The sequence below is a fragment of the Sphaeramia orbicularis genome, chromosome 9, assembly GCF_902148855.1.
Source record: "Sphaeramia orbicularis chromosome 9, fSphaOr1.1, whole genome shotgun sequence".
In the NCBI taxonomy this organism is placed as follows: Eukaryota; Metazoa; Chordata; class Actinopteri; order Kurtiformes; family Apogonidae; genus Sphaeramia; species Sphaeramia orbicularis.
In genome coordinates, this window is record NC_043965.1 from 24,031,192 (window position 1) to 24,058,328 (window position 27,137).

Here is a 27,137-nt window from a genome sequence, read left to right on the forward strand (position 1 = left end):
TACTTAGTGGTCTAAAAGAGGCAGCAGTGGGCTTTGTCATAATCCCTGTTTGGGTTAGAACACACTCCTAAATAAACAGCTGCAATGGGACACCACTGTTTACCAGCAGTCAGATGACTGTAGTCAAAGTGTAGCACTGTTGTCTCTGCACTCAACCAGCTGTGATGAGTAAAAACAGACATAAAAACTGACTGCTGTGTACGCTGCAACAAAGAGAGAGGGGGGAAAACACACAGAAGTGGACTTCTTCACAGATGCATAAAATTTAAGTTGATGTTTACAGTCATTCTAGTAGTGAAAAGTGACTGGTTGTAGTTTGTAGTAGTATAGTATAGTTTTGACCAACTCTTTATGTAAAGTGTCATGAGATAACTTTTGTTGTGATTTGGCGCTATATAAATAAAATTTAATTGATTGATTGGTTTGATTGGTTTTCCCCTGTAAGAATCTGCCAAATGCCTAAATGTAAATGTAATGTAAATGTAGTTATTAAGAAATAAACTGCTGTACCGCAACATGGCTGTGCAGATCTGTGGGTGCAAAATACACCCCTCATAAATGCAATGTTATCATACACTGTTGCCAATATAAAATATTTTTATCCATTCTCATGAAATAATTGTGGCAATATGGTTTATTCTTGATAGATGAAGTGTAACTGCGACTCAGTATGTAATAATTGCACCAAGTCAAAAATGATTATTTATTTATACGAGAAGGAATAAAAAGAGGAATGTGTCTAAAAACATTATTACAACTTTATGGGCTTTATTGTTTATCATAGTAAAAGACTTTTCTCTGTATAAGTGATATTTGTCATTATTAAGGTCTGCTATACAAATAAGGTCATTATTATGAATATTTTCAATACATCACTAGAGACTAATACAGATCAAAATTAACAAATAAAAAAGAGAAAATTTTTCAATAATTATATACTTTATTCTTAATCAATGTATAATTCTTAATTTTTCCACTATGTTGCAAAGACTTGTGATTTCTAGGAAAAATAGCTGCTGCTGGAAAAATCCAAAACTGTTAGAGTTCATAACTAAAACACCCCCACAGATCTGGGGCATCCGACCCTCTCATACATGTGCTCACACCAAAAGTTAGAACATACACACACCCCGACCTTGAGGGTGTTAGTGGTGTTGACGTTTGTTTGGACGGCGCTTCAATTCCTCAGACTGCTGCGAGGTCACATGGCTTGACATCAAAGAAAAGAATTTCTTCCTGGGCGACACTGAGAGCTCTGGTGTTTATTCTAAAAGTCTGTCTGTCTCTCTGTCTTTTCTGTCTGGACGTGGCTGCTCTCATGGCTGTTACCTGCATTAGCATAATTCTCTTCTTCTGGTGTTATTATGTTGTATCTTTCCCGCGCTGTATTCTAAATTAAAAGTCATACTGCATGGTTTAAGAAATATGGACTATGCCCTACAATGCAAAACCATTTGTCCGGTGCCATGCATATTATGTTTTCACCCCCCCTGCCTGGGAATGTGGACAGACTGGATTTGGCCTCTTCTTCTGAGGTTTTTACTCCAGCACCGTTTAGCATAAATTGGTAATTGCTCCATTTCAAACAAATTGTGTTTTGTTTAGCAGTGCTCTTTCAAACCGCAGCCAGCTGATTTATGGACAAGAAACACATAGTTGTTCTGTGTGGTTTGGTGTGTTTTCCACCTGACTTTTATAACTCTGTGTGTTCATCTTCACACTACCAGTCTGGGTTGAGAAGAAATAATTTGTTATTTATTTTTTTGATAAAGATCGACTTGTTAAAAGAGGACTCACAATGGGAGACGAGTATTGTAAATAGATAATATGACCTACATTAGCACCAGTGAAAATGCATTTAATACCCCACAGTGGAATCACTCTGTTCCCTCTACAAAAGAAAGTTAAAGATTATAGTTTTACGTGTTTTGTGTCCTGGAGGCTTCGAAGCAACAGGCCATGTCTTCACTGCAGAGTAATTCCTCTGTGTGCTTGGTTAGATGTGAGGTTTTTTCTCCCCCCGGGGCTGTGTTTTGTTCCGATGTCCTCCACTGCAGACAGATGAATGGCCACATGGAGAGCAGGGAGGGGGAGAAGGAACCTTTGGACATGTTAAAGGACACCTGTGGGGCATTGGGGGGCCTCCAGATGATGGACAGGGTTCCGCTTCAGGTGGCAGTAATTTCTCTAAGCCATGGGGAGGGGCAGCAGGGTCGGATTTGGTGTGTTTTTGCGACAGAGAGAGAGTGTGTATCAGTGTGTGAGAGCCTTTACATGGAAAACACATATCTGTCACAGTTAAACAAAACCAAATCATAGTGCGTTAGCGTCTGTTTTCTTATGATTAGTTCAAATAATGATCTGTGGTGTTGATAATGTGCAAATGCATGTGTTTGTGTGTTTGTGTGTGCACATGTGCATATCTCTCGGACAGTAATTGCTTGCCTCTAATACCATCTGGAGTACCACACAGACCGTGACAGAGTCTCACCCACAGCTAATGATTATGTAAATACGATAACCATCTGAAGACATGATTGTGTGTGTGGGTGTCCTGCCTAATATACTTTTATCTCTTATCATATGGAGATCAGCTGTCAGACAAATGTGGCATTGTTAGAGGCAGAGGCTGAGCCGTATGTGCATGCATGATGTGTGTTTGACTCGCTTTGCTATTTCAAGGCCTCATCTGTTCTCTACACCTGATACTGAGCTGGATCAATGTACCTGAAGAGCTCCAGGTATTTTAGATGAGAAAACAAGAGCTGGTTATTAAATGTCACAGGCTGATGTTCTAGAATATCCAATAATCTTCCAATGACTCTCTAAGGCCTACACACACAAACACACACACACACACCTCAACCTAACTCGAACGGTAAAACCAGCCATTATGACCTCCATTTTGCTCCACGCCGGTGATTGTGGAAACAGATTTTCATCCCTTTAACATGTGCAACACATGTGAGTTCCTTTACCTGATTGTATTTTTATGACTTTTTTGATCCGTACAGCATGAACAATTATTAATAAGTATTTTATCTCTGAAATAAAAAAGAACAGAAGTAGTAAAAGACAAGGGAACCCCAGTGACCTGTTTCATATATAAGAGGGTGCAGAATGGGTCAGTGGGGGTTTATTTTTTTCCATAGATCCTCTCCCACGCCTGATAAAACTCACACCACAGATTTAGATCATTATAACCCTTATTTGTCAGACTTTAAATGTAGTAATATGGTTTTTCAGTTCGGTGGTTTTTCCTGAAGGACATACCAATTTATCCTCAGGATACACCACATCAAGGGTCTTTTGTGCTCTACAGGGAGCAATCACAAGATTGAGTTACACTGAATGACTTGTGCTGTTGTTGATGAGTTAGTAAGAGTAACTGCATGTTCCCTTAGTGTACCCTTGACCTTGATTACATCAAGCAACGTATCAAGAAAATATTACGAGCCAGTAATACGTGGCTGACAGAAATTCTTTGTGATTTTGAGGGATTTGTTCATAAAATCTGGTAAGTCATTAGCAACTTAAAAACCCTTTTACATGTACACTGAATATAACACAGAGGGGTTTTTAATTTTTTCTGCAGTATTTTTTCTTTTTTTTTTTTTTTTAACTGGGGAACTCTGCAACAAATATATATGTCGGTGCTGCTTCTCTCACTCTGAGGGTTTGCCCAAAAAGTAAAAAAATAGAAGCTAAACAATAAACAGGTCAATACAAATCTTGATTTTTTTTATCTGTGTTTTCATTGACCTGCTATTCGTGATGCCAGGTTCCTGGTTCCACCTTAGTGATTTTGTTAGAACGGTGCTAAATGCAATGTGACTGCAGCTGAAGGAATGTATAAACTTACGTGTATGTTTAAAGACAGAGAAATAAACTTCTTTTAAAAGTAACAAGACAATGCCAAAAACCTCAAACAAAACAGTACCGCTTTGTTACACTGGATCAGTCAGCTTTAGCACTGACAAGGAAAGACAAAGATAGGATCTGAGGTTATCTGGGAGTGTAGCACCGTTTGCACCATATGACAGCATGTGGAATCAATAAGTGGATTTCAGCTAATGTGGAATGTCCTCCAAATCTTTGAACAAACACTACATTTTGGACACTAACGAATGCATACATGCATTCATATACACACGCAAACACACAAATTATCCAATTAGACAGAGTCTTGCAATATTTTTGCTCAGGCATGCGCTTCCAGTCAAAGGGAAATTCAATTACACAGTTTTAACACAAGTTGTTGTGTTTGCACAGATGAAAAGTGAAGGACTAGAAAGGGATGTTTTTGTTCTTTTTCTTTTTTTAATTATCCAGAATAGTACAGGCTGCATAATTGTATTACTTTTGCATAACAGGATGAAGTACAGTTGTATAGTATCAAAAAGTTAATAATTTACAATATAACAAAGGTCTTTTTTAAAGAATGATGTGCTAATTAGGTGCAGAGAAAAACAGTGTGTTAGTCATCAGTACATGGATTAAAAAACAGTCTCATTGCCATTTGTTAAACAGGCATGCAATTGATGTTCAGATCAGATGGTTCATTGCGGTCATTTGATGATAGGATTCCTTTTGCTGTCATTTGATTTTGTTTTGTTTCCCACCAAGAATTATGAGTTATCATGTTCTGAACAAGAGCTATTGTGAATGAATAAGTGGTAGGTTAAATTCACACTGAATATCTGTACGTTATATATATATATATATATATAGTCACGGAAAAAGAATTTGACCACCCTTGTTTTCTTCAATTTCTTGTTCATTTTAATGCCTGGTACAACTAAAGGTACATTTGTTTGGACAAATATAATGATAACAACAAAAATAGCTCATAAGAGTTTAATTTAACACCTGATATCTATCCATTTTCCATGTTTTCTTGATAATAACCAAAACCACTTCATTTCTTACATCAATAGCTGTGGCATTGTACTGACAAAAACAGTGCTTTTAGGCATTCCATGTTTTCTTTTCTGTCTGTTTTAGTCACATGATACACACAGGAGTTAGTACTTGATTGCATAACCGTTGCTTTTGGTGACTTTTGATGGTCTAAGGATTTTTTCCGCGGCAGTATATATTTTATTTGGATTGAAATGAATTGTAAATAAAAACCATTGTCATCTCAGTATTTGTTCTAGAATGTGTGAGCTGCAAAACTCACAGATACTTAATGTGTAAGTGTCCTTGTTAATTGTGGTAAAGGATTAGAAAAGGCTTCTGTTTGTAAATATAAACTTTTTTACAAGCATTGCAGACGCATTCCCTCGCTGCCGATTCACAGCCAGCGGAGGTAAAGACGATCAGTTTGCGCTTTGCACATGCAACAAATGCACACCCGCATGCATACAGGCATGTATCTACGTGTCGGGCCGTTAGCCTGGGGTGCAAAGGTCACTCCGAGGGGTCAAAGTAGCAGTCTTATGTTTCAGCTAGAGAAGGCTCCTCTTTTACACACTGAATGGACACTGTGAATAGTGTCTGCGGAGAGATAGCGAGACATGGTGAGAGCGAGGAAAGCAGGGGAAACAGAAGAAGAGAAACAGGAAAAAAGTTGGTGTGGTTGAAGGGTTGGGGGCAAGAGAGGAAGTGAGCATTTATTTTTGCAAACAACAGGGTGATAACATTGTGTTAGGGCAGATGTAACACACATGGATATGTCTAAGACTGTGTGAGAGTGTGTGTCTCCCAGTACTTAGATGCAGCCCATACATTCATTTGCATATGTATGCTGTAGGGGAATACTTGTGTTGGATCTGTGTGCAGTGTTGAACGTATGAATGCGTGTTTTGTGTGTCAGGTATGTCTCTTTTGCTTCAGTACATAAAGGGTTCATGGTGTTCATACAAGAGCCTGCGGTGAACTTAAGGATCCCCTAATAGTAGATGCTCTATATTTGGGAGTTGGAGCGAGGCTGCTGACCCTTACGTTGACCCCACACCTGCCCTGTGCATGTGTGTGTGTGAATGTGTACACGAAAAGGTTGTATAAAGCAAGAATATGCACGGAAGTGTGTGTGTGTGTGTGTATGTGTGTGTGTGTGTGTGTGTGTGTGTGTGTTGTGTGCATTGCATGTCTCCACCATACCTTTATGCATGTGTGTTGGAGTCGACACTAGTATTGGGTCTCTATTACCTGTTCACACTGAGTTAAAATATTTTCTCTAAGTCTGTTTTTTTGTTTGTTTGTTTGTTTGTTCAGTTTTTTTTTTGTTTTTTTTTACCTCTGCCAAGTGAAATGGCTGAGGTTATGTTTTCATCAGGGTTTGTCGGTCTGTCTGTCTGTTTGTTCATCTGTCTGTGCAAGATAACTCAAAAAGTTATGGATGGATTTGGATGAAATTTTCAGGAAATGTTGATACTGGCACAAGGAACAAATGATTACATTTTGGGGGTGATGGAGGGGTGGCGGATCTGCCTTGGCGGAGGTCTGTGTTCTCCGAGTGTTTTTCTAGTTTTGTTTTATTTTTTTTTTGTTTGTTCAGTTTTTGTTCTGTTTTTTTCCTAAGCCCGCCACCATCACCCCTCTTCGGAGGACATCTTTATTTTTACTTACAGCTCGTGTTTAAGTAACAATCTCCAACTTCCTATTCACATGTTCATTCATTCCTTGCTTTTATTCATATACATAGAGGGAGGGCTCACATAGACAGAAGTGTACAGGGACAGGATGGGACAAGCCAGTAAGTCTGCTAAAAGAAGCACTTTTCATTATTGCTTCAGCTATTCAATGTCATTTTACCTCTTAAATGTAAGTATAGGTGGCCCTCAATAGCGTGTGTGCAATCACTGTCAGCAAATGCGTGACCGGTTCTTGTTCCGTATTTAGGTCTCGGGGATCAGGGGTCACAGGGGTCGAGAGGCGGTATGAATGACTGCCTGTTATCAAGTGGCAAACAAGAGTGCATATGTGTGTGTGTGTGTGTGTGTGTGTGTGTGGGCATGCATGTGTTTAAGAGTGAAAAACAGGAAACAAAAGTTGACAGTGACAGAAGGAAAGATTGGAAGTCAGAGCAATAATGGTGGAAGTTTTAAACAAAGGCAGACGACAGTAAGATAAAAGTAAAGATCACACAGAGAAACTTATTTGTTTACGTCAGATTTCACTGTCTCATCTTCTTTCACTTATTATGACACTCTGCTTCTGTGTTTTTTTTTCTGTCGTATATGGGAACTTCCCCTTATTTTGCAGACATTCTTTTCACCATCATTACCCCTTTACTTGCTTTCATTCAAAATAAAGCAGTAAAATACCCTGAAATAAATTCTGGAGTTCCATGTCAAATGTTTTAAGACCTTTTATTATTATTATTTTTTTCTTTCTACTTTTGTGTTCGTTCGAGGTACTGTTACTTTCACACGAAGCCAGGCTAAATATTTCCCCTGTGTTCAGTCTGTGTGCTAAGCTAAACTAACTGACTCCTGGTTAGTGAGGCTCATAACCTTTATATTCTCTGGACAGATATGAGCAGTACTGGACTTCTTATGTAACACTGTGCAGGAAACCAAACAGGCATATTTTCCAGATTGCACAGCCAAGTACATCACTTCTAAAACGGAGACAATAGTGTCCAATTTGTTGTTGTTATCATTTCAATCATGCTGTTATTGTACAACTTAAGAATTCATCATAGTGAGTGAAAATTAAATCTATTACTGTTTGCGCTTCTTGTAAAATGTTGTTACTATTGAAAAAACTTTAGAAATACAGTAACTGAGCCTGTACCAGTTCCGCGCCTGCTTTCTGACCTTTTGCCCCCAACATACTCTGTCTGTTTTGTCCTTTTTCATATTCTCATCTCAACTTTTACTCATATTAGTCTTTTTTAATCTTCTTTTTTATATCTCGCTACCACTTCCCTCGTCCTCTCTCCGTCTCCTCTCCTATCTCCTAACCCCTTCACCCCCCTGTCGTCTGTTTTTCCCCCTCATTTCTTTCTTTTCCCTGCTAATTGCCACCTCGTTGTAGCATCCCGGGAGCCGGGAGCTCATTAATTGGTGAAGAGGAGACAGGTGGCGCCACTATGTTGTGATGCTTCTTGTTAGTTGTGTGTCAGTTTTTGTTCATGTTTGCTTGTATGAGCTTGTGTGTGTGTGTGTGTGTGTGTGTGCATTTTTTTGTTTTTTGCTTGTGTACACTTTACGCTCATGTGTGAGTGCGTGCACGGCTGCTATAGGCATGTGGATGTGTGTGTGTGCGCGTGTGTGTCCATGTTTAAGTGTGTATGTGTGGTGCCTCTGCTTGTTAGCTGTGCGGAGCCCCTTCTCACTGTAATCTCTTTGTTTATGCAGTGCGAAAGGGCCTGGCGGGGGCATGAACTCCCCACGCTCTTATCCCACTGCGCCACTCACCCCTAGCAGACCCCCATGCCCCCCCGCCACCCTTCCGACACCCAACTTTGCTCCCATCACCTCCTGTATCCGACTAAACTCCTGCCCAAACTCCTCTCCTCCCTCCCCGTGTCCTGTTGTCCCTCCTTTCTGTCGAGCTTCGTCAACATCAAAAATTGAAGCTTAAGTGCATTCGGGTGGAGGTCAGTAAGGGCCTGCGGTACAGCGTGTTCCTAGTGTAACATGATGAGTTTTTCCTCGATCAATATCGTCTTCGGCAGTGGTCATAGACCTGCTGGCTCTGAAGCACATAGAGAAATTCGATTTATTGTATTTAAAGTTAGATTTAATTCATTTCAATTGGTCACGCTTCTTTAAGATCTCTAAATTCAATAAGATAACTGATAAATCAAACTAAATAAATGAAAACTACAGAAGATAATCAAACAATGCCCTATATTAAAACATATTCCATAAGCATTTCATATATTAATATATTATTCGGATTTGTCTTGCATTCTTGGTCTTTATTCCTCCCTACATCCCTCCTCTCTCCGTCCTTTCCAGCCCCCTTTTTCCTCTAACCTCTCTCACGTATAGCCCTCTTTGAAGTCTTCAGTAAATCGCTCTTTTCAGTTCCTGGCACTATTTATGTGGTTGTTTGGTAAAGTCTATGAAAAAGAACAATTACAAAGCACTAGTGTTTTGCCTAACAGATGGTATTATCAGTCGGTCAAATGGCGGCCTTTTGGCAGGTCCAGAGGAGCTGGTGTCGTGGGCAATGATCTGTGAATAAAGACGGTGTGTGTTTGTATGTCTGAGTGTGTGTGTGTGTGTGTGTGTGTGTGTGTGTGTGTGTGTGGGTGGGTGGGGGGGGCGTCTGTGTGTTCCTGCAGGTGTGAGGGATACATGCAGTTTGTAGGTCAGTTCCCTGCCCCGGGTGTCACCTTGCTCTGTTTGGCCCCAAACAACCACCATAACAAGACCTCCTTTTCTTTTCCTCTTCTCTTCTCTTCTCTTCTCTTCTCTTCTCTTCTCTTCTCTTCTCTTCTCTTCTCTTCTCTTCTCTTCTCTTCTCTTCTCTTCTCTTCTCTTCTCTTCTCTTCTCTTCTCTTCTCTTCTCCTTTTCCTCTTTTCCTCCTTTCTTCTTTTCCTCTTCTATTCCTCTAATTTTTCCTTTCTTCTTTTCTCTTCGCTTCTCCTCTCTTCTTTTCTCTTCTCTTCTTTTCATCCTTTCTTCTTTTCCTCTTCTTTTCTTTTCCTCCTCTTCTCTTCTCTTCTGTTCTTTTCTCTTCTCTCTCTTGTTATTCTTCCTCTTCTTTTTCCTCTGTTTTTTCTTCTTCAGTTTCTTCGTCTTTTCCTTCTACTTCCTTTCCTTTTAACTTCCTTTTCTTCTTCTTTTCCCCTCCTATTTTTTCACTTTCAATCTCTTCTTCCTCTTCCTCATTGCTTTCTTTTCCTTTTTTCCTTTTCCTCTCCTCTTCTCCTTTCTTTCCTTTTTTCTTCTTCGTCCTCTTTTCTGTAGATAACTTTGTTATTGCCTTCAATTCAATTAGTTATCTTTCTGATAATCAGCGAGCTTATGTTTTCAAATCATTTGCTTGTGCTTCATATCTGTAAAAGTCTTCACAGTCAATTACTCAATCAGAAAAGTGTTGGTTTTTTTTATTTCAGAATGGAAGTTTTGCCTTTAAACTTTGTGTTTGTGTGTTTGTGAGACAGATGGGCATGGATTGAGAGCTGTGGAGAGAGAGGTTTTATTCTACTCAACCCTATTCTTGGCTGGAGGAACAGTTGTCATTGACCGTAGAAACACATGTACCTCTTTTATTAGTGTAAGCTGCCACTTTAGGTGGTCCTCCTCACCCTTTTAGACTAGAATGACTTAGTTTTACAAGTTTAATTACAATCAGAAAACCTCATTGCCTGTAAATCACTGCTCTTTGTAGAACACTGCACAATACGGAACAAAAATATGAAAGAAGCAGAATAAACAAGCATTTTATAGCAGTGTCAATTGTTTGTTTGCATATCTAAACACAGTGTTATGGCACATAAGCTGTTAAACAGCTTGAATGTGTAGCCTATTGCTTCAAACTGTCGCTGTGACAGGCTCAACAAAAACACTGGAATCTTGCAATTATTTTACCACATGACAGGCATGTGCCTCCTATGCAGCTGATTGAACTCCTGTTGAACTTTTTGGTGTTGCTGTGTTCAGAAATCTTAAGCTCCTCTTTTAATGCTTCACATTGTTTGATAGCACTCACATTAAGTAAAAATTATAGTAAACACACCGGCCGCCCACAATTTAGGCTACAATCTCTGGCCAGTTTAGCAACAAAAAAAAACAAAAAAAAAAACATTATATGCTTCTTGGCACAGTTTTAAAATGCCAAAATGAATCACTGAGATCCGTCTTCAGTCTAACAAGCAGAGTTAAAATATTGTATGTAACACACAAGCAGAAAAAACACCACCCCCTTTAAAGTCACAGCAAACTCCAGTGAGTTTTTTTTTTTTTAGATGCTGTGACAGATGGACCAACAGGCGAGGGCCAAACATACTGTGGGGGACAAAAACTGAACGTGGGCGGCTGCAAATCGTGATCCTCAGTTATTCACATTGCTGTTGCGTATTTATGAATCAGAAAAGTAGGCAGGCACGGATCCCACAGAGCAGGTGGGACATCTCTCTCAGCTCCCACTCAGGAAAAAGCTGCCACACGACTCCTCTGCCTTCTATGTGCTATTAACTTACCTTAATGGTACATTTTTTAAATTCCACCCTTTTGGGCAGTCGGTGCCTTCTTTAACAACCCTACACCCTGTTCTTCACGGGGGGGGGGGGGGTAGGTCGGTTTGGCTTCTCCCACATTTACAAAGGTGAACTCAAAAAGTGAACTTATTTTCACTTGTCAAAAGTGCACAAGTAGTTTAATCTTATTCAGACACTAATCCCTTGAACGTTGATATGCTCCACTTCAAAGTTTATTTACGACACTGTGATCACTAAAAGTTAATTTGAGCTTTTAAAGTCTGGTTCTATTTACTGTATTTTTATATGTGCCTCGGAGCAGGGTAACAGGATATCAGTCCTATTGAAATTGTGTAGAAAGCACGGTATTTTCTAAATGACTTGAGGGAAAATTCAAGTCATTCACTTTAGATACACGTTACAGTAAGGCAATTTAGAATAATTGAAATATTTATGATATCATGATTACAGAGAGGGGTTTTCTGATACTCCTCCTCAGTTTTGTTGTACCTCGCCCTAACCACACCTATGCCTGTCAATGATTTTATGGTGGTTGTAAATTGATACACTGAGTGGTTTCACAATGACAATAACAAGCTGTAAAAGTCATTCCCAGTCTATCATTAGGCCGTCATTAACTTTAAATGGCTTGACACCTACCTCTCTCCGGCTTGCTCACTTTGTGCATGTGCGTATTTACATTCGGAAAAAAATATTGGGAAGAAAAGACAAAAACGAGGAAGAGAATACTTTACTTTTGATGAAGTCATTATCTGTGTAGCAGGTGTACACAGTTATAGTCTAATATGTCAATGATCACACTGTTAGTAGAAAACACAACCTTGTACAAATATGTACATAAATCATTTTGAGTTTTTTTCTAAAATCACACAGCGGCTCTTTATGTTTATATGGTCTCTACATTCCAAAAATATATATAAAGCATACATCTACTTCCCTATAAAGCTATACTTGGTGTACAAATATAAGATAAGATACGATATCATTCTGGAAATTATCTGCTTCAGTTAAAATGTGGACATACTTTGATAGGATGAAGTAGAAAACAAATGACAATATATACTATTTGGCTCATGTTTTCAAGATACATCATAAAGTTTTAGTACTTATATACATCGATTTGTGTGCATTTTTGTAATAGATTCATAAATATTACACTACAAGCACACTGAAATGTACTTATGGGTTCATTTTTTGAAGTCTCAAACCTTTTGCTAGCGAGCCCATGTTATCTATAATGAATCTGTTGTCATATTTAGATGTATCTATACCTGTATTTATATGAATCAATATTTTATACAGTTCTATGATCTGACTGGTTGTTTAATGACATGGTCTAACTCCATTGATAAGCTAATGGTTGTATCCATTGCCTTCATCCATGAAAAATATTTAGAATTTACTGATATTTATGTAGAAGACTTGGGTTGTTGTTCCAGATTATAAGTGTGTACAACAGTAGCTATGATTATCTTAGGAAAGGAGTCTGTAAATATATAAAATATATTAAAAATCAATCAATCAGTCAAAGTTTATCTATATAGCACTTTACAACAACATGAAGAAGACCAAAGTGCTTTACATCCAAAAGCATGATTAAATTATAAGACAGAAAAACATGTACATGTACAAATTTTGCCTCCTTTTTACCTTTTGAATTTCAGATTGGATACAAAACTGCATACTTTATTTGAGTACTTATACTTCCAGAACAGTAAATTTAAATCTATTACAATAATAACTAGTATGTTCATGTGGGTAGTTTGATCTATCTTGTACTATATTTTCAAGCCAAGAAAGAATAATGCTGTTCAACTTGAGTTTTAGGCCATGTCTACACGAAACAGCATCTTTTCTAATCCGATCTTTTTCTTTGTCGTTTTCAAAAAAGTGGTCCATAAACACGAAGTCGTTTCAGGAAATATTTGCATTCCCACGAAACCACTGAAAACGATGTAATACAAATGCCAGGCCTGTATGTGGTGTTGTAATGCTCTCACAAAAAAAAAAAAAAAATGGAGAGGAAGACGTGGAGCATGCGCATTAAGCTTGCTTGGTTCTGATCTAAAATTTCCTTCTTGTTGCCCCTTTCTGCGGTAGATCCAAGAGCATGTAGTGAATATTGTTAGCTATAGTTGTTTGTTGCTCATTGTAATGAAAGAGTAGCCAAAGATTTTGATTCAATATTTCCATTAAGATCAATAGAAGTGGCTTCTTGCTTTCGGGATGAAAAGTTAGAGAGGTGGGGCTTCGACATCATCGTTTTAGAAAAGTTTTAGTTTGGTTGTACAGACGAAGACGCGAAATCAACATTTTCAAATTTATCCACTCTAGGACCTGGTTTCATGTGGATGAAACTCCTATCTGATACAAAACTTTTGCGGATACGACCGAAATCGTCTTCGTATGGACAGGGCCTGAATGTTTTCTCCGTTTACTGCTTATGTGTCTGTTCTTTCATGCATTTTATGCTTTGACTCTAAAAAAGGATTTTCTGGCAGGGGTGCAGAGGGATTATCCCTAAAGGTGAAAGGTCAATTAAGAACAAATCAGTGCTGAGGTCAGAGGTAGATGTGATAGGCCTCTTTTGTCACTGCGTCATCATTGTGCTCTTCATTTGAACTCATTCTTCTTATTTCTTTACTAACTTCCTTTTGTGGTTCGATCTACGACGGTGATAAAGTCGATGAAAGTTATGACACGCGACAAAGTGACTTGTGGCTGAAGTTGTTGTTACTAAAGGTGAAAAGGTTTTACTTTGGTCGTACACAGCTCATTTATTCTTCGTCATCACCCTGTTTTTCTTGTTTGCTCCACCCCTTATACATTCCCTTGTGGACCAGCTTTTCATCCACTCCCTACAGTATTTGCTTCCATCCATAAATCTTTTTACACCAACTCCCTTAATCTCCGTTTGACTTTCTTCACAAAGACTTTTTTTGGAGTGGCAAAACTACTTTAAGCTGTACTCTGAATGGGTTTTTGGCTTGCGTACTTCTGGAATCAGGCACATTTAGAATTAAAAAAAAAAAAAAAAAAAATCAGCTGCATCAATTGAGCATATATACACATTTCACCCAAATCTACAACCCCGCACCAATGCAGAATACATGTTTTCTCACTGCCGTCTCCCTCCGTGTCTCTCTCTTTATAGCCCATTCAGGCGTAAAGGATTGCTATGTAAATGCACCAGTGAATAGGAGTGAATGGACAGGCTTAAAGCAGATTATGTTAAACTGCTTGTTAGTTTAAAGACATGCTGAAGTGAATGCATGGGGATTAGCAGATGTGCTGCTGTGCCAGGGAGGTGTTTCCCTAAAATGGACTTAATCCCCTGTCTGTTAGTCAGTTCACACATGAAATAAAGGGATAAATGCTTCTAAAAGTGAACCAGGAAAAGGTAAGGTGCTCTTTAAATCCTCTGGAGCAGATGGAAATCCCTAAGCAGCGAGATGTATTTGAATAACACATATGTGTGTATATTAAGCCAGCCAAGTCCATTTATATATATTTTTGGAATGTAGAGACCGTATAAACATAAAGAGCCGCTGTGTGATTTTAGAAAAAAACTCAAAATGATGGAAAAGAGTATGCGTGCAAGAATAAGGTATCTCATCTTACATTAAAAGAATTTTTTTTTTTCATTGATTTAGCTCAAAACATGCTTAAGATCAGATATGTAACTGTAATTTTTGGCCCCAGTGAAGTAAAGTAAATGCTTTTTCACAGTTAAGTGTCTTTAGCGCTGAAAGATGTTGACATGTGATGTTCTTGTGTTATGACAGCCTGTCAAAAATCCTGAGAGGCTCGATGCTGAATAGAGCACCCACTGACCCCCGCTAAAGTCGACTCGAACAGCATTAGCATTTGAAAGTCACGAAAAGAAAAAAAAAAAAAAGATGTGTTGCCTTCTTTGGTTGACTTACAAATTAGTTTTCAACAACTTAAACTGAGATTTTGTTTGCGTTTTGTCTTCTTTTATCTCTGTTTGATGCTCACTGTCCATCACCCCGTCCTTTCCCTCCCATGCATATTTTTTGCTCTTTCCTCTGAAGTTGTTCTATGCAAATGATCGCCATGTTTCATTTATTATCCCACAACTCTTCAGAAATCGTCTTTCAAAACGCCTCAGACAAGCATCTCTCTTCTCTGATCTCGCCTTTTGTTTTTCATGTCAGCAGCCTTTTCTTTGCTCCTCTTTCTCTTTCAATTTTACTGCTCAGCCTTCGCTTGTGACAGTCTCTGCCATTCATCATAGGCCCAGCATGAGGGTGACACTGTGGAAGAATAGAGTGTGTGACTGTGTGTGTATGTGTGTGTGGGACGGTGTGACTCATGGGGCACCGATCGACAATACCTTAAAGTAACTGTTCTTGAAGGGGTCGTTCCCCGATGCATATGATAACCTGTCCTCTAGCAATTCTCTGCAGACATTCATAGGAATCACACACACACACACACACCTACACACACCTACACACACATATACACACGTACAGCTTCACAGCTAGTGGGGACTGGGGGCAAATGCTGTCACAGTTTTTAAAAGGCTTCCTGTGGTTAGACATGCTTGAAATGACATTCTGGTTCACTGGAGGAACGGAGTGGGGGAGTGGGGGGGTGAGGGAGTGGTGGGGGAGGGCAGTTTGTTAAGTTACGATTAATTTAAAGAGGTGTAGAAACAATACGAGATAGCCGAGTGATACGGTAGGGCAGGAAACCAGTCAGTCAGTGAATGAAATGATATTTAACCCTTATGAAGCAATTCATGGCAAATGACAGAACAATGTGCAGCACACAACACATATTATAATTCTGTGCAATAGAACGTGCAATAAATTGTATCTCTGTTCAACCAGTAGCATGATCAACATACGCACAACTGTAAATATATTTTTGTAACTTTTTCGATTTGTCTTTATTCTTTGATTTTGCACTTCTTCTGCTCTTGTGTATTTTTTGTGCTTTGCTGCTATAACCTGGAATTTCCCCTTGTGGGACAAATAAAGGCATATCTTATCTTATCTTATCTTATCTTATCTTATCTTATCTTATCTTATCTTATCTTATCTTATCTTATCTTATCTCATCTTATCTTATAACAACACCAGTATCTATAAAAGTGCAAAATATGAGTCAATACATACGTAAGTTAACAAAGTAGAAAAAACAGAAAAAGTGGTTGGAGTACTTCCCACCCCTCTTATTTAACAGTGTTATGACATCAATTGTTTTTACTTATTCTAAATACTTGCTGTCGTGCAGTTTCACACAGTTTCATAATTTTGCATAATTTTGTACTTGTATTGCAAGCCAACAATAAGAAGTTTACAAATGCTTGATCTTTATTTTAGAAAAAAACAACAACTCAGTGATGGAAAAAAGTGTGCATGTAAGAACAAGGTGTTTCATCTTACATGAAAAGAATCTTTCTTAATCTTTCATTGATGTAGTGAAGTCCTTAACATCAGATACTCTAATATTTGGCCTAAGCAATTAAATGCTTTTTCACTTAATTTTCATCATTAAAAAAATGTTAGCAACCAGTCAAATGTCAAATAAAATTCATTTCACAATTCCATAAATTATAAAATAATATCACTCCTTTGAACATGTGTGCTTTTTATAAAAATCCCAATAATGGACTCCATTCACCATCAGAATCAAGAGAAATATTGGTAATGTGGGAATGAGACTTCACAGAAAAGTGGGTATGAGAGGGTGGTGGGGGGATGGAGGACGAATAGGGCAGGACTGTTTATTTATGAAGTGATTTTTCCTCTCATCTAGGAGCGAGGGAGCCAGGCTGCCTATTGTTCATCACTAATGAACAACGTGAACGAGTGTGAGAAAGAAAAGAAGTGCAAAGAACAGCGGCGGCTACAAACGAGACAGATTAACATGAAAACAAAAACAGTTCGCCCCGTCTATTTAACGTCAAAATCTGTGTTTTGTGTTGGGAGATAAAGCTGTTCATTTTGTATGTATTTCACGGCTGTGTTCTCAGCTCACATGTAGACAGTTGTGCCTACAATAAAGGCCTTACTTGCAAGAGGATAGCTCTGGAAAGGAAATGGTCTATTAGATTGTCTCAACCCATTTATTTATTAGTCTTAAAAGCTCCAGGCTGGGGTGATGTCATCTTTAACAGTGTCTCTGCCAGCTACCTGCTTTGTTAACACACAACTCAATGAAGAAGAGTTGGAATAGGTTTACAGGCATTTTATGAAATTATTTGGAATTCATTTGCATTTTACTCAACATGAAGTAATTGTGTTGAGTATTGATTTTTCCGTAATTCATAAAGACCCAAATATCCACTGTTGATCAAAAGTATCTACTGATCTAAAATGTTAGTAATTTTAGACCCATTAATCCTATCAATACGTTGATATTATTTGGGTAACATGCAGTTTGTCATCTTTTCATGGTCATCAGATATGACCCATTTGGACGTTCAGAGGCTCCATAGTGAACATGGAAACATCGTCATCTTCTACAACATTGATTTACCAGTAAAACCCATGGAGTTTGATAAATAGTTACTTTTACACAGAGATCCCAGAAGAAAGGCGAGATATTGATCCCACGTTTTTTTTTTTTTTTTTACCATTGACAGATTTACACAACAAGCCAAATGAGTAACAGAGGTGAGACAGGCATGGACTTTTACACAGCGGACCTGCATTCTGGAATCAAAGGGGCGGTGAAGTAGTGCAGCGTATAGTGTGATGTATAACTTCCATAAAGGAAATACCCCGAACATAGCGGTGTTGCTAACCTCTCCAGAGTCGGCCCGTCTTTCATCGTTCCACAAATGTTAGCATGGATAGAGTCCTCCGCCTGAAGTGACAACAGCTCACTGATCTCGACGTCTCCCCAGTTCGACATCTTTCCGGTCGTGTTGATATGTTTGTTTACTGTACACGGCTCACGGTCATTTGCACAGCGGTTGCACTTGCAATACCTCAGCAAAACGACACCTTGGTTGCTGAACGAGAGGTGTTCCTTTTACATAGCGTTCTGGAATCATGTTTCCACCTTTATCACGGCTCTGTTACTACCTCCAGAGTCATTACAAAGCCGCGATAAAGGTGGAACAAAATGATCCCACCATTTTGTTTACACAGACATCGTTCTGGAATAAAGGCAAAATATTCCTGTAACGGAAGTGCTGTGTAAAAGGGGGTAGTGATAGTGGCTGGAGATGCTTGTTTTTAAGTTCAGTTAATGTTAGATTTTACTGAAAAAGTCACCTTTTCTTCAGTTTTCTCTGTTTTAAATATAATAACCCTCAAATGTGATCTTAGCATGATGATTAAAATACATGATCTGTAATTTTTTTTTACCTTTTATATTTCACTTTTATTAAGTTATTTATCACCATTTGCCATTGTGTATTTTGTGTGTGTGTGGGGGGGTTTCAGTAAAATCAGGCATTTTTCTGTATTTTATTTACTGATCATGTGGATTTTCATAAAAGCTCAGATTAAAGTTGAGGGTTATGTAAAAAAAAATAGAGATAACTCAGGAAAAAGTTACTTTTTCAGTAAATATATCAATAACTGAACATAAAACAAGTGTCTCCATCCACTGTCACTGATCCAACTCCATGGGTCTTACCGGTGAATCAATGTTGTAGAAGATGACGGTGTTTCCACATTCACTACGGAGCCTCTGAACGTCCAAATGGGTCATATGTGATGACCATGAAAAGGTGACAAACTGCATTTTACACCAGTTATTGATGGGATTGATAGGATTAGTGGATCAACAGGTATTAAACAGTTTACAGCAGTAGATGGTTTTTTGTGAACGGTGGATGTTTGGGTCTTTATGGGTTAGTTTGGGAACTGCCACAAAAGTTGCACTGGGTTAACTTCATGGATTGATTCATAAAGACCCAAAGAGCCAGTGGTGACCAAAAGCATCTACTGATCTAAAATGTATGATAACTTCTGTTCCACTAATCCTATCAATACATGTAAATAATTGATGTAAAATACAGTTTGTCATCTTTTCATGGTCATCAGATATGACCCATCTGGACATTCAGAGGCTCCGTAGTGAATGTGGAACCACCGTCATCTTCTACAACATTGATTCTCCAGTAAAAGCCAGGGAGTTGGATCAATGACAGTAGATGGAGACACTTGGTTTCTGTTCAGTTAATGATATATTTGATGAAAAAGTCACAGTTTCTTCATTTTTCTCTGTTCCTGACATAACAACCCTCAATTTTGATCTGAGGATTTATGAACATCTACATGATCAGTAAATTAAATACAGGAAAATGCATGATTTTCACTGAAAAAAATGCAAAATACAGAGGATAATTTTATAATAAATGGAGATAAATTACCTAATTCATTTGGAAACTGCCACAAAAGTAGCACTGGGTTGACTTCATGAGTTAAATACATTTCATATAATGCCCATACATACTCTTCTAAAATATAGAAAAAAATACTGTTTTTGTGTGTAACGTCATCCCACTGAAACCTGTTTATTCCACTTTTACCTTGTAGAAAATGAAAAGTGAAAACAGTTATCTCTAATCTGTTAAAGGCTTTGAATCCCACTGATCCCACTGCTTGTTTTTAATATCCTCCTCACCCTCCTACTACTTTTTTTTTTTTTCTAAAACCCCTTCTTGCTCCTGTCTGCTCCCTGCCCCCGTTTTTCTTTCCACCCATGTCCTCCCTCCCTGTGTGTGAGTGGGTAGCCCTCCCTACTAGGCAGAGTGAAGTAAACTCCCCTTTTCTCTCTCTCTCTCTCTCTCCCTCTCTCACTCTCTCTCTCTCTCCCTCTCTCTCAGCTGGCTGCTACTGTCAGACCGCATTGGAGGACAATCAACTACAACTGCTGCTGCCGCTGCTGGTGTGTTTTGTGTGGTGTGGACTTTCTCACATTGCGGTGGACACACATACGGGAGCTTGCATGCTCAGTTGTGACCCCCCCTCCCCTCCTACCTCTCTGGCCGGCACATACGTACGAGCACTGAGAGGGAGAGGCGGTTTGTGAGTGGCCGATCCTGTCCTGTGGAGCGAACTGAAGAGGGGAGAAGAGACGAGTGGAGCTGCAGACTCTACCATGCCAGTGCAGGGAGAAAGGCTGAAGCGCTGTCTCTCTCTCTGTCTCTGGAGCCGGAGTCCTCTGCTGTTGCTTGGACTGTTCTCTCTGCACGGACAAGCACACGGTAAGTTGGTGCAAAGTTGTTGTTTTTTTTTGTTTGTTTTTTTTTACCCTGATTTGCGCTGAACTTGTTCCACACATATATAAAACAGATTTCTGCAGTTCTTCTTACTTGCTCATACTTTTTGTGCATCTTTTCATTCTTGTGATGTTTGCTACAGCCATGGCTGAACTCCTTTCACTTTGGTATTAACTACAACGCAAGGCAACTGATGTAAATGACACATATATGAAGTTATTTTACATTTTAAGTAGCTGCTATGACAATATAATCTGATGGTTTACATTTTATTTTTCAGTCAAAGTGATCAGTGTTTTTTTTTTTTAATTTTTTATTGGAGACAAGAAGTATCTCAAAGAGTGTCACAGTACATTAGTCAGATATATTAAAGAAACATCAATCTCTGTAACCCTTTATAGTGCGCTCATTGAAATACTCTGAAATTCAAAATTTCAACCTTAGTGTGTTATTGAAGGACATAAGAAGACTTTATTACTTTTGTGAAATGTTTCTAAATTTTTTGTTGTTATGTAGAAAATCAAGGTCAATGAAGTTACCATATTTGGTTCCTTACCTTTGAGTGACAAAAAAAAAAACAAGTAGATTTAAAACATACAACAAAAATGTGAAAAAAAACATGTATTTTAAAACATTAGAGCATCACTTTTAGAACATTAGAGCAACATAAATGCTGATCCAGACACCTGTCCACATCCACATTCTCCCTTTGAACATCATTCGTTACATTAGTACCATTACTTCATGGTACCTAACAAAGCAGGTACACTCACTGTTCATGCATAGATGGACCTTATAGACCCTGTAGACCACATTGGACCTGAGATTGTTGCCACAATGTTACTGTTGCTGTCACTCTCTTGTAATGCATGTGGAAATGACCAAAAATAGTCACTTGACCGATAAAGGGTTAAGAAAACAGGTGGCCTCGTATCACCTTGTATTGGCATTTCATTGACTATCTGCAGATGCTCTGCTCCTAGAGTTCTGTTATTGTTCCATTGCTGTTACTCAAACAGACAGTGAGATATATTGTCATGGTCCAACATTGTTTCTGTTTGACACATGAGTCGCTTTGTCTGTGACCATGTTTGGTATCTGGAGTGTGATTGGCGGGGTGTTACCAAAAGAACGTGTCAGATTTACTAGTCTGTTATGTTTAGGGCTGTAATGTGTATCATTACGGTCTCACTCTGTGCCTCCGGTGTTTCTCTTACATGTGCTTTTAGCCACACCGCCTCAGTCCTGTAGATTATCTTCACAGTCAGCGGTTGATAAAATCACTATTGAAATAACAGAAATGATATGGGTATAGGGCTGCTGTTGTTCAGAATTTAGCCTTGGATTGTGTTTCTTCTTATGTTGGTGTCTGCACATGTTTTTCTTTGCTTCTTTTATTGTTGGTCTATTTAAAGTCATCAGGGATTGTTTCAGCTGGGAGCCCTGAAGTTAAGCCAGCAAAGGCTCTGCGCTGAGGTCGTCCTGTGACCTTTGGCTGCGTGTCATCCCATCTTTCTCGTTCATCTTCCCTGTCATTGTGACTGGTCGAGTCGGCTTTCCTAGAGCCCATGCTGTGCTGCTGCTTCTTTTGATTTACTCTCTTTGCTCTTAACCCTACCAGACACTTAGTCTTTTGAAAGCAAACCTCGCATCGATATTCGTACATATACATATATTTGTGAAAGAGCATTTAAACATTTGCACTGCACACATGAGCACACACATGGACACAAACATAAAAATCGCCTGAATGTTTTAGATTCATGGCAACACTGACTTCTCTGTCCAAGATGTACAGAGCAGCTGCTAAAGAAGAAGACATATGTGAAATCTGACATGAAGTTGGATGCCGACCAAGTTTTTTTCTTGTTTGTGTTAAACGTGTAGCAAGTCATTCACACTATTCCTTCACTCGACTATAGATAGGGCTGGGAGAGATGAAAAAAAAAAAAAGTGTTTTCAGATGTTGCTGCAGCACCTACAGGAGTGTGAAACTGATTTATTGTCCTTGAAATCTTTAGGATTAAAGCAGAAAACAGAGCATTTCAGGGATTTTCCTTCATCCTTTATCCCCATTTCCCCAAATTCTATCTTCATTTTTTCATTGATCTTAAAAGAAACTAACAAAGTAAAAAATGTCGCTCTCATTTCCTAATTTAAAGCTTGCCCCAAGTTTCTGGTTGGTCAGAGTTTTGTAAGAGTGTACTTTTTTCCTGTCAACTCACCAAGCTAAGCATCAGTAAAATGCCCTAATTGTGATTAAAAGCTTAAACAGAACGAGTGTGTCATGTTATTTTGTAATTCCGTGTTTTTAGTCGTTAAAGTTGAATCAGGTTTGCTCAAGCCGTTCCAGATTACTGACGCTGTATTTAAATAACGTTTTGCCGGCGGCCTATTCGTAACAGCCTCATTCATTGGGTGACATCTAGATGATTTATTGTCTGGCGCTAGAGTCTGCCGTGAATCAACGTGCAAATATTTGCTTCGACAAATAGTGAAAAAATATGGAACATATAGGGATTTTTATTTATCTGATTACTCCTCTATCTTTCTTTCTGTATTCTTTTCTCTCATTTCTTCCCATTTTAAACAGCACATAGATGCTCGGTTGACTGAATGGAGGTCTAGACTTGGTCTGCTGTTGTTTCTGGATCTTGTAGCCACAGGTGAATTGGAGCGGTTACAAGTTTTGGACAGGTACTAGACAGCTTCAGTGTACTGTATACAGAAAGGTCACAGTTTGCCCTACAGCATGTCAAGGCTATTGTCTCTGCAGCAAACAAATACAGGCTGGTGTGTTCATATACTTCAAGGAGAAATGAGAGCAGAGGGAATGCACACACTTATGTATACTGAGTAAATCACACACACTGATTCTGTGACCTTCCACCTACGCCAGGCTACAGCCATCCATGTGAGTTCTGGGAAGTGAGGAGTGAGCGTGATAGCTTACATTTCATTGTCCTTGGTGGAAATAAGCACTGCTGTATCAGTTTTCAGAGTCAAAGCTCTGCCAGTTGCTTTGCTTTTGTCACTGCCCGCTAATGAGACTCTGTTGCTCTCTCCAGAATTTCAGCATTTTGTTTTAGCGGTCCAAAAAACACCTCCACGGTATTTAGCCAAAATAATCACTTCACACATGTTGTTGTTTGACGCTGTTCTCCAAGCACCGAGAGTGTTCTGTACTACGTTTCATCTCACAGTTCAAAATGATCTGTTTTTAGTTTTCATAAAGTTTTTTGGCAAGATCTGAGTGCTTTATCCCTCTCTCTCACTCTCTCTCTGTCACTGAACACCTGCTTAATGATTTCAGGTTTCAGTGAGTTGATGTTTTCTTCACTCAAGGACAGCTTTACTCTAAACTGTTTTCCCAGAGTCGGAGCTAGACCAAATGTGCAGTTTAACTTGGACCGTCATACTTTAGCTTGCATCTTTTAGTTTTTTTTCAAGAGGTCGTTTCGATAATTGACTGCATGCTCTATTTGCGTTTATTGTAACCTATGATTATATGGAGGAAAATGGAGTGTGAAATAACAAAACAGTGGGCTGTGGGCTGTGAGCCTTGATACTTGTACTTGACGGGGTCATTGATAAAAGTATCATGCTGAGTAAGATAATTTTCTGAGTAAGGAGCCGAGACAGAAGGCATACGAGCTGACTCATTGTAGCAAACTGCTTGTAAGCCTTTCTGCTTCTCAGTCTCAGGGCTTCCTGACAGGATGTGTTGGGTTCCCTCACTGGAAACTGATATCTCATTAGAACTACTGATCTGCTGGCTGTGAATCTGAAATGGAGAGCTGAGGTGTTCCTGCCGGTAGTTCAAAACAAATTACAGGTGTTCCAAAGAAAACACCTTACATACAGCCTTTTTTATTTTCATTGCTGTTGTAATCTATTCTTCAGCACAGGTGGAGTCACAATGATCTGCCCAGGGAGTCTGTGAACAGGGAGAGGACTAATCTGGTGGCAGGAGCTGAAGAAGTAAGGCTTAAGTAACAAAACAATGACAAAAAATGGGATACCATGCAATACATCTGGTACTTACATAAGTTGTGTGCTTGGAAAAAAAACAAAAAAGATGTTGAAATGACCTCTGAAGGGTGAAGGTAAAGGGAAGGAGCAGAGTTTGGGACGGTGGGGTATTACATCCTGTAATGGATACAGATCCAGTAACTTCTATCCCAGTCAGATTACCGGTCTGGCCCTGACTTCTTAAGACACAGCTGGAGCAGGGGAAGTTGTGTGTGTCTGTGTGTGTATACGCATGAGAGAGAGAGAGAGAGATACCCTTTTTTTCTTCTTTATTTTTTTTTTTTTACATATTTGCATGTATGTTGCATTATTTTAAATTCATTCAAGCATGTTTAGCTAAATTACTTCACTGTCTCTGACTTTATTTTGTCTGTTCTGCTGATGCTAAAGTTCACAGATGAGACTTTTATATGGACCACTGGAATATTTTTACTTCAATGTGTTTTGCGCATACCTAAATTTTGATCTTTAAGTGTTGAACTATTGTGGGTGAGTTCTGCCACTCCAATTGTTTGAGCTGAGAGCTCTCAGTTCAGTACAACACAATGCAGTGATGGACAGATAACAGGTGAAGTGGAGCAAAGCAGGGCAAAGCTGGCTGTTACGGCCACAGTGCGCTGGGACTAGAAGGGCTTAGGATTTTCCATGCACTTGCACTACCCCCATAATACCAACCCTCTTAGACCCTGGAACAATTTTTTTGGATGGAGAAGAGCAGAAGGGGAAATGTGACAAGTAGAGGGCCACTGACTCGCCGTTGAGGGATATCAGATGAAAGTGTTTGGGAAAAATGAGGAGGAACGGCGATATAGAGGATGAGGGAGGGTGGGTCAGATGCATGCTGGGAATTGACAAGACAGAATAAGTGAACATTATGGATTTTGGAGGAAATGCAGTTTTTCTGTGATGTATTCAGTTACACCTCACTGCCCAAAAAAGTACTATGACATGATAATCTGGTTTATTTAATTTGAGGATTGAGTTACACACCCTTTTTTTTTAAACTAATGCTCATCCATATAGATGTGCTTTCCTCAGCAGAAAATTTTGTGCAGGAACTCTAAAAAAATATAAATTGTAATAATTTTAAATGTGACTGGTTGAAGCCCGCCCTACCTTGTGCAAGGAAACGGTTAAAATAGAAAGTTTGGTTTAACCCCTTGACGCCTACTGTTGCAAATTTGCACCAAACTCTTTTTATTACGGAATCATCTGGGATAATGGATGTATTCCCCCAAGACTGGTTCAGACATATTTGAAATGTACTTATAATTTTGTGGCATCAATAAAACCATCTCTGTCCCCTGAAACGGGAAAATCTGTTTTATTACTTTTTCATTACTATTGAACATTATACCCAAATTTCTATCTATTTTACCTACTATAGTCAGATTAATGTAGAATCTGCTTAATATACTTGTATATAAATTCAGGCATTAAGGGGATAAAGATAATAAAGTACCATGGTATGTTGGAAAAATATAGAAATATAGCTGCCAGCATCCAACTATTGCTTTTTATTCATATTGAGACAATCATCACAGCCTGTCCTCGGTGCAACAAGTGGAGAAATTGTTCTTAAATTCATCCATAATCATCTTCAAAAGGTCTTAAATTGAATTAATTTAACTGATAAAGTTATAATATGTTGGTCCAATCACCAAAGAGCAGTGACATATGAAAAAAAGAAGAAAAAAAAATCAGCTAATGTAGATGTGGCAGTAAAAAAAAAAAAAATAAAACGAATAAATCCACTCTGTAATTCAAAACGCTCTTTTAACCAAATGGCTTTGCAATAGAGACAATCATCATACGCTGTGATAGGTGCCTAATGGGTGTCCAGATGGGAGTGGATGTTGGACATACGAGTGTGTGTTTGAATATCTGTGTGTGTGCGATTGGGTCGAGCCGACAGCGTGTTTGTCCAGTGAGATAGTACAGAGGAGGCCTGGAGCCAGCGATGGGTGATATGTGACTTAGTTAATGGGAAGCTAATCACACAGAGGAGACAGTGGGACGCATACGACTGTAAACACATGTACACTTACACAAACACAGTCACGAAGCACAGACACACACACACACACACACACACACACATATACAGATTACAAGTACAGATCACTGGTATGTCTCAGTGACATGGATGTCACACAAATACACACTAATGTCTTCGTTCCACACATTATCCACACATTAATAGGAAATACATTAATATCTTCCCACAGCATTCACACATTCACATTTAATGTCCACACACACACACCTACGTACATGCTGTAAATGGATGGAAAGTGATTGCTTAAGCCTGTGGAGATGACTGAGACGCCACAGACCAGAACTCTGGGAAATAAACACATGGCAGCTGTAATGTTAACACCATTGGCCCCCCTCCTCACATGAAAATCTCCACACACACAGTCACACTAATGCAACTTCACAAGCACACACAGAGAAGCGTTCACCTACACACAGATATACCTTTAAGGCTCAGATTCAGACTGCTAATTCATCGTCGAGTCCATGCAGTCGTTGCCAGGGGCCGTTAGTTCTACTACAGTATTATGGTGTATTTACTTGTCATTATGTGTGTGTTTGTGTGTATGTGTGTGAGACATGTTTTGCCCACTGACAAATCCTGTTTTGATTGCCCTAGCTGTGGGTTAGATGTGCCTTTAAAGTGAAATTATAGTTTCTGGTATCTTATTACATCCTGTTTGTGTGTGTGTGTGTTCCTTGTTCTTCTGTCATGGTAGGGGCTTTGA

At 38.9% G+C, this 27,137-nt stretch overlaps 1 protein-coding gene across 1 annotated transcript in view; it reads left to right on the forward strand.

Annotated features, from left to right (window-relative positions):
* The window catches only part of bmpr1ba (bone morphogenetic protein receptor, type IBa), an 87,827-nt gene that overhangs the window by 32,784 nt on the left and 27,906 nt on the right, over positions 1–27,137 (forward strand). Inside the window, exon 3 of the mRNA XM_030143192.1 lies at positions 19,945–20,325. Within this exon, the coding sequence (XP_029999052.1) occupies positions 20,220–20,325 (106 nt within the window). The 5' untranslated portion in view covers positions 19,945–20,219. The remainder of the gene's footprint in view (positions 1–19,944; positions 20,326–27,137) is intronic.